This window comes from Sitophilus oryzae, unplaced genomic scaffold, assembly GCF_002938485.1.
Source record: "Sitophilus oryzae breed Bouriz unplaced genomic scaffold, Soryzae_2.0 scaffold_1744_pilon_pilon, whole genome shotgun sequence".
Classification (NCBI taxonomy): domain Eukaryota; kingdom Metazoa; phylum Arthropoda; class Insecta; order Coleoptera; family Curculionidae; genus Sitophilus; species Sitophilus oryzae.
This window is the reverse complement of record NW_022146440.1, coordinates 638514-653537: the sequence shown is the minus strand read 5'-3', so window position 1 is coordinate 653537 and position 15024 is coordinate 638514. Positions and strand designations below refer to the sequence as shown.

Below are 15024 nucleotides of genomic sequence, written 5' to 3'. Positions count from 1 at the left end.
TATTTGTAATTTAGTACAAAATTAAAAAATAAAGCTAAATAGGCCGTAATAAAAGAACTAACAAAATGAAGGAGTATTATTTTTAATTTGCCCGTAACCCAGAAATATGGAGGATTTTTTTCCATATTTCTTTCTTCATATCTCTGCCGCAACCAGATGAAGTTTGCCAAGGTCACTAGGCAGAAGACGCCAAAAATAAATAAAGACGTAGAAGTTCAAAATAGTCCAGTAGATTTTGAATTCAAATATTTACCTTTTTAAAATAATAGTTTATAAAATTTCTTAATTTCATACAAAATGTGTGAAAAATATTTAGTTTCCAACCATAAATTAGATATATTAGGCATTCTAGAGGATTCTGATATAGATAAGTGCTATACTGTAAATATCAAGTAAGTCAAAATTCAATATCAAAACTTTTTAGTTTTAAATGAAACTGTTTCGTTTAGTTTTTTAGAATTGTTCGAATCAGATACGAATTTAGGAAATGCATTACTCTCAGATCCAGAAAAATCGTTACGTAATTGGAATGATGCTATTATGAATGTCCAAGATAATTTTTTAAAAGAATATGATAAGAAATTCAAACTTAAAAGTAAAGTTACTTGCAGGATACATACGTTACCACCTTGGCCTCATATATCCAGAGTTATGTTTCCTGGAAACGATGATGCAGAAAAGTTTCTTCAAATTACAGGTAGTTGTTGAGATATTTCGAAAGTTATATTAAAAATAATATTACTAATCTTATAAACAGGGACTGTTGTAAGATTGTCAGAAAGAAAGCTACTGGAATATCAAAGACAATATATGTGCATTAAATGTAAATATCCTATAACTGTTGTGGCGCTCTACGATAAAAAGAATATAATAAAAATTCCAAAAAGATGTATTAACCCTGAAGGATGCACCTGTATGTTTTAGTATCAAAATGTATAAATTCAATTTAATATAATAATCTGCAGGTAAGAATATAGTGAGTTTTGGTGAGCTGGATTCATTTAACTGTAAAGATTATCAAGAAATAAAGATTCAAGAAGATGTATCAAAAATTAATATAGGTACAGTACCCAAAACAATAACAGTGACTCTAGAAGATGATTTGGTGAATATATGCAAACCTGGTGAAAATATTACTATAACGTAAAATAATAAAATAAAATTTAGTACATAATTTAATTTACTTTTGAACACTTTAGAGGTATTGTTAAAAGGAGATGGTCAGAGTTTGAGAAGGGTGTCAAAATGCTAGTTGATATAGTTATGAGAGCAAATCATGTTCAAATAAATAACAGTGGTGTGTCTATGACCATAGCAGATGATACAAAAGTATTTTTCAATAAATTTTGGCAACAATATAAATGCAATCCTTTAGATGGAAGAAACATTATTTTAAATTCAATTTCACCTGAAGTGAGTACTTCTTATGTGATTCAATATTGTTTATACTTTCAAATTGTTATGAACTTATAGATATATGGACTACATCTAATCAAATTAGCTATAGCTATTGTTCTAGCTGGAGGCAGTCAAACTGATGAGGAAAAACAATCCACTGGAATTGATACCAGATCTGAATCTCACTTACTTCTGGTTGGTGATCCAGGAACAGGTAATTGTTGGGTAGTAATTAAGTATGTTTAGTGGGTAATTCTTTAATGACAAGAGGGTAATTCCACTTAGGGGGTAAAATAAAAAAATCCAATCTTTAGGGGGTAATATTTTTAATATTTAAGTATGATTTCAATACAAAAAAATTTTGGTCTTAAAATTTCTTAAAGAATCGCCCCACGAAACTTGTCTACATCTTTACATAACACCCTGTATATAAATATTTTTTAAATTTATTTTAGGTAAATCTCAAATGTTAAAGTTTGCATCTAAAATTGTTAGATCAGTCTTGACTACAGGAATAGGTTCAACAGGTGCAGGCTTAACTGTTTCAGCTGTTATGGTAAATTTTTATTTTATTCTATAATTTTTGTAAAAGTAAAAGAGGTTTGTAGGAAAATGGCGAATGGCATTTAGAGGCTGGAGCATTGGTAATGGCAGATGGTGGTATTTGTTGCATCGATGAATTTAATTCGATGAGAGAACATGATCGAACTAGTATCCATGAAGCTATGGAACAACAAACAATAAGTGTAGCTAAGGTAAATACAATATAAATGTATTTTTGAATTTCATTGGGCTTCAAAATACCTTGTAAAAATAATATTTTTTATTTTTGGGTATGACGAGAAAATCTGATCCAAACACACTTGTTTTCAATAACCCAGTAATAAAAAATCCCCTTAGTTGCACTGTTTTGCCCACCCACAGGTGGCCCGTGTACAGGGTGGGTCAAATTCGACACTTTTAAATGGAAACACCCTTTTCTATAGGAGATAGACGAAAACTAATATCAGTGTCTGGAGCTCATGAATGAATCATGAATTTTCATCAAAAACATGATGATGAAAACCGAACATCAATATCTGTTAGCGTTTCGGAGTTACGTTCGGAGTAGTGTTTTTCAAAAATGTACATTTTTAACAAATCGCTGTAACTTTTTTGCTATGGAAAATTTTGTATTTCTATGAAACATTTCCAAAGCCCTTTTTACGTAGAATTTAATGGTTTAAGTATAATTATCAACAGAAAAATTGGTTTTCTATTTGGGACACCCCCTATATTTTTAATTAACTGAAAAGAATTTAAAATTACTATTTAGTGATGAAACGGATAGTTGTTTGGCCGGATACGGATACCGAATACCGGATATTCGGTGAGCTGAGAGGCCGGATGGCCGAATATCCGGCCATCGTGATTGTTTCAGTGAAATCGAAGATAAAAATAATAGTCAATGTCATGATCAAGAGAAAAACCCAATTGCAAGCGTGATCAACTACTACTTGAAAACAGTTCGAATTGATCACAGCCGGGACCCTTACAGTTGGTGGTCGGATAACGCAAACCGCTAACCGAATTTTACGAAATTTGCGAAAATATACATTTCAGCTTCTTGAAACAGGCAAGACGTTTTTAAAGCCTGTCTCCAAATCAGATATTTTGATGCGGTAGTTTCGCTACTACATAATAGAGGGCGATAAATTAAAAAAAAATAGTTTTCTACAAACGAAATTTAAAAGAATTTTGTGCAGTGTTGCCATTGTGTACTTCATATTGTAATATTTCCTGATAAAGCCTACCTTCAAATTTGCTACATCATTTAAACATATTAAAATAAATCAGTTCTCTTTTTTCAAACGTTTAAGTCAGGTTTAAGTATTTAACTTGCCATGTTAGTTGGGGTTAAATCTTACGAGCTGAATTACAATCAGTTCCTGACGTTTGATTGTAATTGAATCCTGAATTTTGATTGTAATTCGGCGACAATGTAATAAGTATTGTTCTACTATTATGATACCAATTCCTGACGTTCAATTAATTGTGTTCATACTTTATACCGTATGATCGGGGGAAAACAGCGTTAGCGATGGCTATGAAATGAAGATCGCTGTCATTTTATATGGGAAATAGTATACCATAATATAGTACCATATTACGATACATGGCGTTAGTAGCTTAAACTTGGTATTCTACTTATCTTCACTGTAATATTATTGTACCATGTAGCATATAAAGTGGTACCTTCTATAGTACTACATTATGATACCACTTCCTGACGTTCGATTGAGCTCGTATTTGATATATACTTGCTTATTTTTGATGGCATTGCAATATTATGGTACTGTTGCGGACCCGTACCGTGTGAACTCGGCCTTAGGCTTCAGGCGCCTGCTATGACTCATACGCCCACCGACGTTCGAAGAACGAATAAGAATTTACTAGATAAGTCTGGACTGTCTGTTTCTCTCGTATATAAGCCGATGCCCGAAACCTGAAGGAGATGGAGAGATAAATAACCGATCGACGCGTACAGTTACAATCGCCGCGCTAATTCAAAATAAATTTCTGTTAGATAAATCATTAGATAAATTGTAAATAAGTTATAAATAGTTCTTTAAGTTTTTTTTATCGTTATTGTTTTTGTTAGTGTTAAATAAATAGTGTTTAAATAAATTGTGACTTTCTATCCACACGGAACCGACAAAAAAACGTAACAATTGGTGTCAAGTGTGGCGTGTGTGATAGACTAGAAGAATAAAAAGACTGACCATGGCTCTGAAAAAATTGTTGAAAGACTTGAAAGTGTCCGAACTGAAATGCATATTGGAAGAGAGAGAGTACGAGACAGATGGAAAAAAAGCATTTTGCAAGCCAGACTGAGAGACGTTTTGGTAGAGGAAGGTGAGGATCCTGACACATTTTACTTCGAGCTGGAAGGTGACCTTGACTCGTCATTAAAAAATTTGCAAGACAATTTAAACGACAATTTGAATAGTTTGAATAATAAAATTAATTCTTTAGAAGATAAGATCGCGGAAAATTCTAAAGACATACAGGCCAACTTTAATAATAAAATACTTAATTTAGAAGAAAAGATAACAGAAATCCAGGAATCTTCCAGGGAATTAGAAGAAAAGATTATAGATAATTCTACAGAACTACAAGACAAAATAACACAAATTGAGGATGTTATAGAAACGATGTAAATAGAAAAATCGAAATTTTGAAAGAACAAATAGCAAAGGCAAATTCACCAAAATGTCAAGAATCAACGGAGAACCCGACACTGGTTGAAAATAAGTATGTCTCAAAGTCAGTTATTAAGCCTCCACAGTTTGACGGAAAAACCGCTTGGGCCAATTATTTTTGCCAGTTTGAGGCCGCTGCGAGAGCGAACGGGTGGACAATCGCTGAAAAGGCTACCGCTTTGACTGTCGCACTGCGAGCAGATGCGACTGACATCCTGCAGACACTGTCACCATCGGAACAGGGAGATTATCAGCAATTGGTACGACATTTAGAAATAAGGTACGGCCAGGCTCATTTGGAACATGTCTATCATTCCCAGCTAAAAAAATCGCATTCAAAAGTCAAATGAGTCTCTGCAGGAGTTTGAAGCCGACGTAGCCCGCCTCGTTCGCCTTGCGTACCCTGCTAGGCCCGAGAATGTTATGGAGCGGTTGGCAGTACAGGCATTCTCCGATGGCTTACGTGACAACGAGACAAGACAAGCACTTCTCCTAGCTCACCCAACGCACTTGGTGGACGCTTTAGCACGTGCCCTAGAATTCGAGGCCGCGAAACAAAGTTCTCGGTCTTTAGGAAAAGTACGGGCCATCGACGAATGTTCCGACGAATCCGTGGAAGGGATTGTTCGGAAAGTAATGGACCAGTACATGGGCAAGAAGGGACTGATTCATTGCTGGAACTGCGGACAGGTAGGACACGTGCGAAGCCGTTGTAAGGAGAAGAACGAAGAACCGGCTTCGTCGAGGTCGGAAAACTACTAAGGGTCGAAATGAAGGGGCACACGTCGACCTGTACCCAACATGCCCCAACGAAAACTGCTCGAGTCGCCTCGCTACAACACAAATTCAACAGCATGTTTGTGGATGGTTTTGTTGATGGAGAGTTCCGGACTATGCTGTTGGATACAGGAGCGACGAAAACTATTATCAGACCGGACATTCTTAAAACATCGAAGAAGGTAAAACAACACAATGGCGACTACGTACAGCTACAGGAAGCTCCGCTCTCATCCATGGAGAGGTAGATCTTAATTTTGTTATCGGAAGCACCTGTTTTAATCATCGAGTGTTAGTAGCAGACATCGAAGATGAACTTATTCTCGGAATGGACATCATGACCACTAGAGGTTTTCAGCTAAACCTCAAACAAGGAATTTTGAAAATAAATGAAGAAGAAGTGGTTCTGCATCGAAAATGTGAGGAGACGCTTCGTATGGTGGTAGCAGAAGATGTTTCGATCCCTGAGCGCTGTGAGACATTTTTGGATGGTTGCCTGGAAGGTAAAATGAATAATGGGAGTATTATTCTGTTGGAGCCAAGGAATCATGACAGCGAAATAGGACGAGGGGTCGCTGTTGGAAAAGCCCTGCTACGAGCGAAGAAGACTGTACCGGTGAGAGTAATGAACACGAATTATTATTCTGTATCCTTGAAGAAGGGAACCCCGTTAGGGTACTGTTGTTCGGTCTCCTCAGTCATTCGAAGCGTGGAGGCCTCCAAAGTTTCGACTTCAAAAATTCCGGAAAAATGGTGAAGGAGTTAGTAAACGTTAAGGGATTATCTCCCGAAAATAGTAGAAAATTGAGAAACCTGATAATCAAGTATCAAGATGTGTTTGATAAAGGAGAAGCAGGACAGAGAGGTCGTACCAATTTAGTACAACATAAAATTGATACAGGAGATGCGCGACCAATCAAACAAAATCCGAGAAGACTTCCGCTCGCCAAACGTGAAGAAGCTGATAAAATCCTTCGAGAAATGAAAGAAGAAGATGTCATCGAACCATCTAACAGCCCGTGGACATCGCCGGTAGTACTAGTAAAGAAGAAAGACGGTACCACCAGATTCTGTGTTGATTATCGGCAGCTCAATAATGTTACCAAGAAGGATAGTTATCCCCTGCCGAGGATAGACGATACTCTAGACACGCTGGCGGGGTTAACGATATTCTCTACGTTAGATCTGAAAAGTGGATATTGGCAAGTCGACATGGCGCCGAAAGATAGAGAGAAGACAGCGTTCTCGGTGGGCTCCGGACTGTGGCAATTTACCGTCATGCCTTTTGGATTGTGCAACGCGCCAGCTACCTTTGAGAGACTAATGGAGTCTGTGTTAAAGGGACTATCCTGGACTACCTGTTTAGTGTACCTGGATGACATCATAGTGGTGGGGAAATCCTTTGACCATCATCTGAAGAATTTGGAAGAAGTTTTCAAGCGACTAGGGAGTTCTGGTTTGAAACTTAGCCCCAAGAAATGTCATCTGTGTCAAGAAAAGGTACACTACTTGGGCCATGTAGTCTCCTCCCAAGGAGTTGCGGTAGATCCACAGAAGACCAAGACAGTGGAAGAGTGGCCGATACCTAAAGATAAACATGAACTACGAAGCTTTTTGGGACTATGCACACACTATCGCAGCTATGTACAGGGTTTCGCCACCATCGCAAAACCATTGACCAGACTTACCGAAGGCGAGAGGCGTTTCTCTTGGGACTCAGATTCTGACGAGGCATTCCGAAGATTGAAGAAGGCCCTGACTAGTGCGCCCATACTTAGCTACCCTCTTGGCAACGGAAACTTTATATTGGATACCGACGCAATGTTGCGTTAGGCGCTGTTCTGTCTCAGATCCAGGATGGTCAAGAAAAAGTAATTGGTTATTTTAGTAAGACCTTGTCGAAACCGGAAAGGAACTACTGTGTAACCAGACGAGAATTACTAGCGGTAGTTAAAGCAGTGGAACACTTCTACAAGTTCTTGTTAAGAACAGACCATGCTGCTTTGAAATGGCTGTTGCAGTTTAAGAATCCTGAAGGGCAGGTAGCTAGATGGATTGAACGATTACAAGAATTTGACTTCGACACAGAACATCGAGCTGGGGCAATCCATCGAAATGCCGACGCACTTTCCAGAAGACCTTGTGCTAAGGACTGTAAGCATTGTTCCCGAGCAGAAGAGAAAGAAGCGAAACTCCTAAGAACAACTGTGGTTAACGATACTTGGCAACCCGAAGATCTTGCAAACGACCAAATCAGTGACCCAGAATTAGGCTTAGTGATTAACACGAACCAAAGACCAACATGGGAGGAAGTTTGCAGATATTCGCCGAACGTGAAGTCGTACTGGGCCCAGAGGAATTCCTTGGTAATAGATGATGGGTTACTCCGCCGTGTGATTGAGAGGCCAGAGGGGCAAGAAGAGAGAAGGCAGATCGTCATTCCAAAGAAGAGGGTCCCGGAGGTCTTGGAGAAAGTTCACAATGAAACCAGCGGTGGACATCTTGGTGTTACCAAGACACTTGGCAAGCTGCGAGAACGGTTCTATTGGGTGAACTGCAAAGAAGACGTGAGGGCTTGGTGCAAGAAATGTGACGTTTGCGCTGCTATCAATGGTCCACAAAAGCGCGGTAAAGCTCCAATGCGCCAGTACAATGTAGGCAGTCCTTTCGAACGAATAGCGATCGACGTGGCTGGTCCTTTCCCGGAGACGAACGATAGCAACAAATACATTGTGGTAGTAATGGATTACTTCAGCAAATGGGTCGAGGCCTACGCGTTGCCAAATCAGGAAGCGTCCATCATTGCCGATGCCCTTGTTAAAGAATGGATCTGCAGGTTTGGTGTTCCTATGGAGCTTCATTCAGATCAGTGAAGAAACTTTGAGTCCAATCTGTTCCAAGGCGTCTGTGAAGTCCTTAACATCCGCAAGACCAGGACGACTGCTCTACATCCACAATCCGATGGGATGGTTGAACGCATGAACAGAACTATCAACCGTTATCTGGCCAAAGTAGTCTCTGACCATCAAAGAGACTGGGACAAATTTCTTCACCTGTTCCTGTTGGCCTACCGTTCATCCGTCCAAGAATCTACAGGGCAAACTCCAGCCAGCATCGTTATGGGACGGGAAGTGCGTCTACCTTGTGATCTGAAGTTTGGTTGCCGACCGGGAGAAGATGCCGCTGGAGAAGATTATGTCCACAGACTACGTCAAAGGATGGACGACATCCATCAGCGAGTCCGCCTAAATATTCAAAGCGCTAGTGACCGAATGAAGGAGCACTACGACATTCAAGCTGAGCATGGGGGATACCAACCAGGGAATTTGGTGTGGCTGTACAACCCGCAGAGACGTCGTGGATTATCTCCGAAGCTACAATCCTCGTGGGAAGGCCCATACGAAGTCAGTACCATGAAGCTATGAAGCATATCAAGTGGTACCCTACCATAATATAGTACCATATTAGATCCATGGCGGTCGATATAGGGCTTAAACTTGGTATACTACGTATCTTCGGTGACATTGTAATTTTGTGGTACCATGGAGCATATAAAGTGGTACCTTCTATAGTACCATATGTTAACACTCTATGATGTTCGATTGGGCCCATATTTGATATACACTTCCATATTTTTGATGATATTGCAATATTATGGTACCATGAAGCATATCAAGTGGTACCATAATATAGTGCTATACTACATACATGGCGTTCGATTGGGCTTAAACTTGGTATACTACGTATATTCGGTAACATTGTAATTGTAATATGATGGTGCTATGATGCATGTAAAGTGGTACCATATTATGATACCACTTCTTGACGTTCGATTTAGCTCAGATTTGATATATAATTTCGTATTTTTGATGACATTGCAATAATATGATACCATGAACTATATCAAGTGGTACCATAATATAGTACCATATTACGTACATGGCGTTCGATTGGGCTAAACTTGATATACTACGTATCTTCGATGACAATGTAATATGATAGAACTATGATGCATATAAAGTGGTACCTTCTATCGTACCATATTGTGATACCACTTCCTGACGTTCGATTGAACTCATATTTGACATATAATTTCGTATTTTTGATGACATTGCAATATTATGATACCATGAACCATATCAAGTGTTACCATAATATAGTACCATATTAAGTACAAGGCGTTCGATTGGGCTTAAACTTGGTATTCTACGTATCTTCGGTGACATTGTAATATTATGGTACCATGGAGCATATAAAGTGGTACCTTCTATAGTACTACATTATGATACCACTTCCTGACGTTCGATTGGGCTCGTATTTGATATATACTTGTGTATGTTTGAGGACATTGCAATATTATGGTACCGTGAAGCATATCAAGAGGTACCATAATGCAGTATCATATTACGATACCAGTTCCTGGCGATCGATTGGGCTTAAACTTGGTATACTACGGATCTTCGGCGACATTGCAATATTATGGTACCTTGAAGCATATCGAGTGGAGTACAATATTATGATATCGTTTCCTGGATTTCGATTGGGCCCAAATTTGGTATACTTGCGTTTCTTTATAAAGATTTGTTGTGTGCTACTGAATTTTAATAAATTATTTCCATTATTATTAAACTTATATTTCATTACTAACGTTCCAGCATTAATATCACTATCAATCGCCCTGTATATTTTTATAGGTAATTAAAGGTATTTTTTTAGTTAACAATATAAGGTAGTGTATATTAAAAATGTATTTTTTGCGTATATTTTTTGTAATAATATACTTAAAACTATTTTAAAAGCCAAACGAATAATTAACAAAAGTGTGTCTGACAAGAAAAGAAGAATAGAAAGAAACTATTATACACCAGAAAAAGAATGGGTTGCCAATTAAAGGTCGTTTTGAATCTGGCAACTGTGCATATTTAGGCGAGCTTCAAGGCCGTCGACGTGCCGTCGATCTAAAACCGAAAGTTCAACATTTCCAATTATATTCTGATTATGATATTGTCGCGCCATCTAGTATTTTGTTTGTGCAATTTTAGCTCTTTTATTTCGAGTATTTTTCTGTTGTGTAGCTAGATATTCTGTGCTAGTAGGCTTTGGACCACCTTTGGACCCCTTATTGATGATATGCCCTTAATGGAACTCGAAAAAATATTTTTCTAGCAAGACGACGCACCGCCTCTGAATGCTGAAGTTATCAGCAAATTTTTGCAGCCAATTTCAAGAATAATTGAATAGCTAACCAAGATACCAGCCGTTGGCCGTCGAGGCCGCCTGACTTAGTGCCCATGGATCTAATCCTATGGATATATTTGCGGAAGAATAAAGGTTCCTTATTCTTCCGTATAATCTAGACAAGAATTAGAAATACTTAGCAGTTATGAGAGGGTATCTTTCACCCCCACTGAGTTAATGATTCCGAGAGAAATGTTCAAAAACTGACCCGTCTGTCCATAACAGAAGACGGTCGATATGTCGAACACCTGTAGCAAAATCTCATGTCTTGGTTTGCTATTTATTTTTATTGTTATTAGATATATAAATAGTTTAAATGTGTTGATGTTGGTTAAATATATTTTAAATTGTTATAAAATTCTGCATCTCTCATTGCAAATATTATTTTCGTTTTAATTGATGCTCACAGAGAGAATTTTTTTGCATTACAGCCGGTGCCGTTCAAAGCCTACTTATTTAAAGCGGGCGAATTTTTATATACTCTATATCTCGAAGAGGAATCGAGCAAAATATCAAGTGTGTTATATTTTTGGAAAGGTAATTTTAAATTATTTTTAATAAATTAAAAATATACAGGGTGTCCCATATAAAAATCAAATTTTCTGTTGATAATTCTTAAATTATTAATTAAAAAAAAACTTAAACCATTAAATTCTACGTAAAAAGGTGCTTTGGAAATGTTTTCATAAAAATACAAAATTTTCCATAGCAAAAAAGTTACAGCGATTTGTTAAAAATGCATATTTTTGAAAAACACCCCGTAACTCCGAAACGGTAACAGATATAGATATGCGGTTTTCACCATCATGTTTTTGACAAAAATTGAACTCCAGACACCGATATTAGTTCTTGTCTATCTGCTATAGAAAAGGGTGTTTCCATTTAAAAGCGTCGAATTTGACCCACCTGTACATATTCTCTCTGTCGTTATTAATAATCAATTTCTAGGCTGGAATGGTATGTAAACTGAAAACAAGGTGTTCAGTATTAGCAGCTTGCAATCCCAAAGGAAATATTGACATTCACCAGCCATTATGTATGAATGTAGCAATGTCTGGTCCATTGCTAAGTCGTTTTGACTTGATTATACTACTGAGGGACATAGTGGAAGAAGAAAATGATCTTAAATTTGCTCATCTCTTATTAAGTCATATCACTGCATCGAATAATGTAAATTATTGGGATCTTGAAAAACTACAGGTAGTGTATTCTTAGTCAGTTCAGCAAGAATATATATTGATATGACAGACGACGTCCAAAATATTCTACTTTTGAATTAATTTAACAGGCAACTGTCCCTTATACATATATTCTTTCACTGGACAGACCATACATTATGTATATAATACCAGTTGTGCTAATATCACCGTTGTTTATGCAATTTTATTTTTTATTTAAATTATGCACAGTAGGTACAATTAACACTACTATGGGGGTTAAAATTGATGGAAAGTTGTTACAATTAGATTTTTGAATAAGACACTAAGTTTTAATTTTTTTGTGATGCAAAAATGTTTCAAATTGTTTTAGAATATTAATTTAAAATATCGTCACTGTTTTCGCCACGAAGGAGGTCGAAATATGCAGCATTTTAAAATTCGCCCTTTATTTAGTACAAACTAAGAAGGCTAGAACAAAAATTTGTGTGTAGCATCTTAGTTTCATAGAAAAGTAGCACAGCGATGTGAAATCCTGTAGTATAGTATTGCTACTCATAAGCAAGAAACCCCACAAAACATACGAAAATGTGACACCCTGTACATTGAAAAGGAAGCATTTCTTAACCAATGTTTATATGTTTTCGTTTTTAAAGCACACCCTGAAGTTTGCATCGTGTTTAAATAATCATTATTAACCACCCTCTACTTTTATTGCATGAAAAGATTTTGTTATTGTGGTGACTTGTAAATCTAGTGATTAGACGTTTTAGTGATGATGTGTGTCCTCGTTTGGTATTTAAGTACCATAGTTATTAGTTAATGTTTTAGGTCTACTATATCTTAATTAGAAAATTAAATCCTATGCTTTCTGCCGAAGCAGAAACAATATTGAGTACTTATTACCATTTCCAACGAAAATTTGGCAGTAGAAATAAGGCAAGAACAACGGTGCGCCTTTTGGAAAGTTTAATCCGGTAATTAATTCTAAATAAATATTTATTTTTATAAATATTTACTTATTTACATTTATTTAATAGATTATCACAAGGACATGCAAAACTGATGTTCCATTCTGAAGTAGAAGTGATGGATACAATTTTTCCTATTATCCTAGTAGACAATTCACTGGATTATGAATCTTCCCTTTTCAATTTTAAGATTGATAATAATGCTTTCTTCGAAAATCCAGAAGAGCATTACACAAGTTACTTAAATATTATTTTAGAAAAATTAAACCTAGATCATATTTTGGTGAATCAAAATAGAAATAATGATGAAGATATCGCAAAATTTAACAAGTCTTCCCCAGAAGCTTCAACAAGTAGTGGTAAAAATGTTGAATCACCAAATCAATTCAATATGGAAACACCTGATAAAGGGACATCTAATCCTGAATTAGTAAAGCATGGATTTCCAAACATGTTTGACTTTTTAGATACCGGTAAGAGAGGAAATAATTCGAAAAGAACCAATTTGAAAAAACTCAAGCGTAAAGATGAAAAGATTTTAAGTCAAAAATGTCCTTCCATACAGGAATTAGATGATATAATGTTAAATAGTGACAGACCATTAAAGCATTTTGGTAGTGATAATATAAATAGCAAGGAAACTAAATGTTCAGAAAATAATCTGGAATGTGAGACGAGAGATGTAAATAATTCTAGTGAATTACAGTGTGGTTCCAATGATTCTAATCTAATATTGGAGGATAAACAAAGATGTGACAACACTGTATTGGTTGCACCAAAATGTACATCAAAAAAGTCTAGAAAAGAAAAGAAAAACACAAATTGTGATAATTTATTAAGTGTTTTGCCTAGTGTTAATGATGATTTCTCTATGTTCAATATTGATTTTAACTGTGATTCCAATGATGATATCTATGATTCTAATGATACTAGAACTGTTATTGATAAGAATGTCGATGACGAAAATGGTGCTAAATATTTGTCCAGTGAAGGTCCTGGCATTTCAGGAGTTGCACAACCACTCAAAATTGTTGATGAACAAAATGCAAATCCTAGTTCGAAAAATTTAGATGGGAAGAATTCATTTAATGAAAAATTTCACAATAAAAAAATACTAAATGAAGGCCTGCTTAGTCAAAAATGTCCTTCTATACAAGAACTAGATGATATCATGATGGATACTAATGAACCTTTAAAGCATTTTAATAGTAATGAAATAAACTGGCAAAAATTTAAAAAAAGTAAGAAGATTTGCATAAGAAAAGATGATAATATAACAAGTAGAACTATAAACGTGGAAAAATCTGTTGAAGGAGATAGTGATGATGTCCAACAGACAAGTTCCATATCAAAAAGTTACCAAGAAGAATCTGTAAAAGTAGATAATAGCAAACATGATTATGAACTGTCTACTTCCATCTGTGATATTAGTAAGATTAATAGCATTAATAACATTAATAAAAATGAACAGAAAAATTGTGCCTCATTGGAAGAAAATTCTTGTTCAATTAATAAGTCTAACAATTTGCAAGTGAGTTCAGTTACCAATAGTACTTTAAACGTTTTATCAAAATTCCAATTTGTTCCAAAAGAATTAAGAGAGAAAGATAATGCAACTATAAATAATATTAATCAGGACAATAAAAATAATTCCACAAAGGAATCTGCCACCAGTAAAACTATGACCGACATAAATAATACAAATGAAGGTCAGACCAAATCAAATAAAAAGAAATTTAATTTTAAAAGACTTAGTACAATAATGGATTTTGATAAATTAGATAATGATATTAAAGGATTTGAAGTGGCAAATATTGTTTCAAGTCAAAAGACAAAATCTTATGGAATAAAAAATAGTCAGAATGAGGATCCTCAGAATATTCCAAAGGATTCTATAGAAGGAATATCAAGTAAAATGCAAATAAATGCTGCTAAAAGAAATACAAAAATACATTCTAATTTTCCTATGTTAAATTTAGATTTGAATGATATGGACTTGTGATAAATTTTGTTATGTAATTATGTAGTTAATTATATATATATATATTTTTAACTCAAACCATTTTTTATTTAATTCAGATTATATAGGTACCTCTTCTGCTTTCTTAGTACTTACTTAGTACCTTATATTATGCGCTATGATGTATACAGGGTGGTCCGAACTGTATTCCGGAAACTTTGGCAGCGTATTCTGCAGATAAAAACAAGTAAAAAAGTTCGTGTAAATGTATGTCCTAAAAT

The 15024-nt window shown here is 35.9% G+C and overlaps 1 protein-coding gene across 1 annotated transcript; it reads left to right on the top strand.

The window, feature by feature from the left end:
* The first annotated feature begins 246 nt into the window (after positions 1 to 246).
* Positions 247 to 14837, top strand: LOC115881891 (DNA helicase MCM9-like). Its single transcript, XM_030899613.1, has 11 exons — positions 247 to 392; positions 450 to 697; positions 758 to 913; positions 966 to 1143; positions 1200 to 1413; positions 1474 to 1612; positions 1854 to 1954; positions 2007 to 2153; positions 11604 to 11855; positions 12644 to 12789; positions 12853 to 14837. Exons 1-11 carry the CDS (start codon positions 298 to 300, stop codon positions 14783 to 14785), a joined length of 3609 nt encoding a protein of 1202 aa, XP_030755473.1. The 5' UTR covers positions 247 to 297; the 3' UTR covers positions 14786 to 14837.
* The last annotated feature ends 187 nt before the right edge of the window (positions 14838 to 15024 follow it).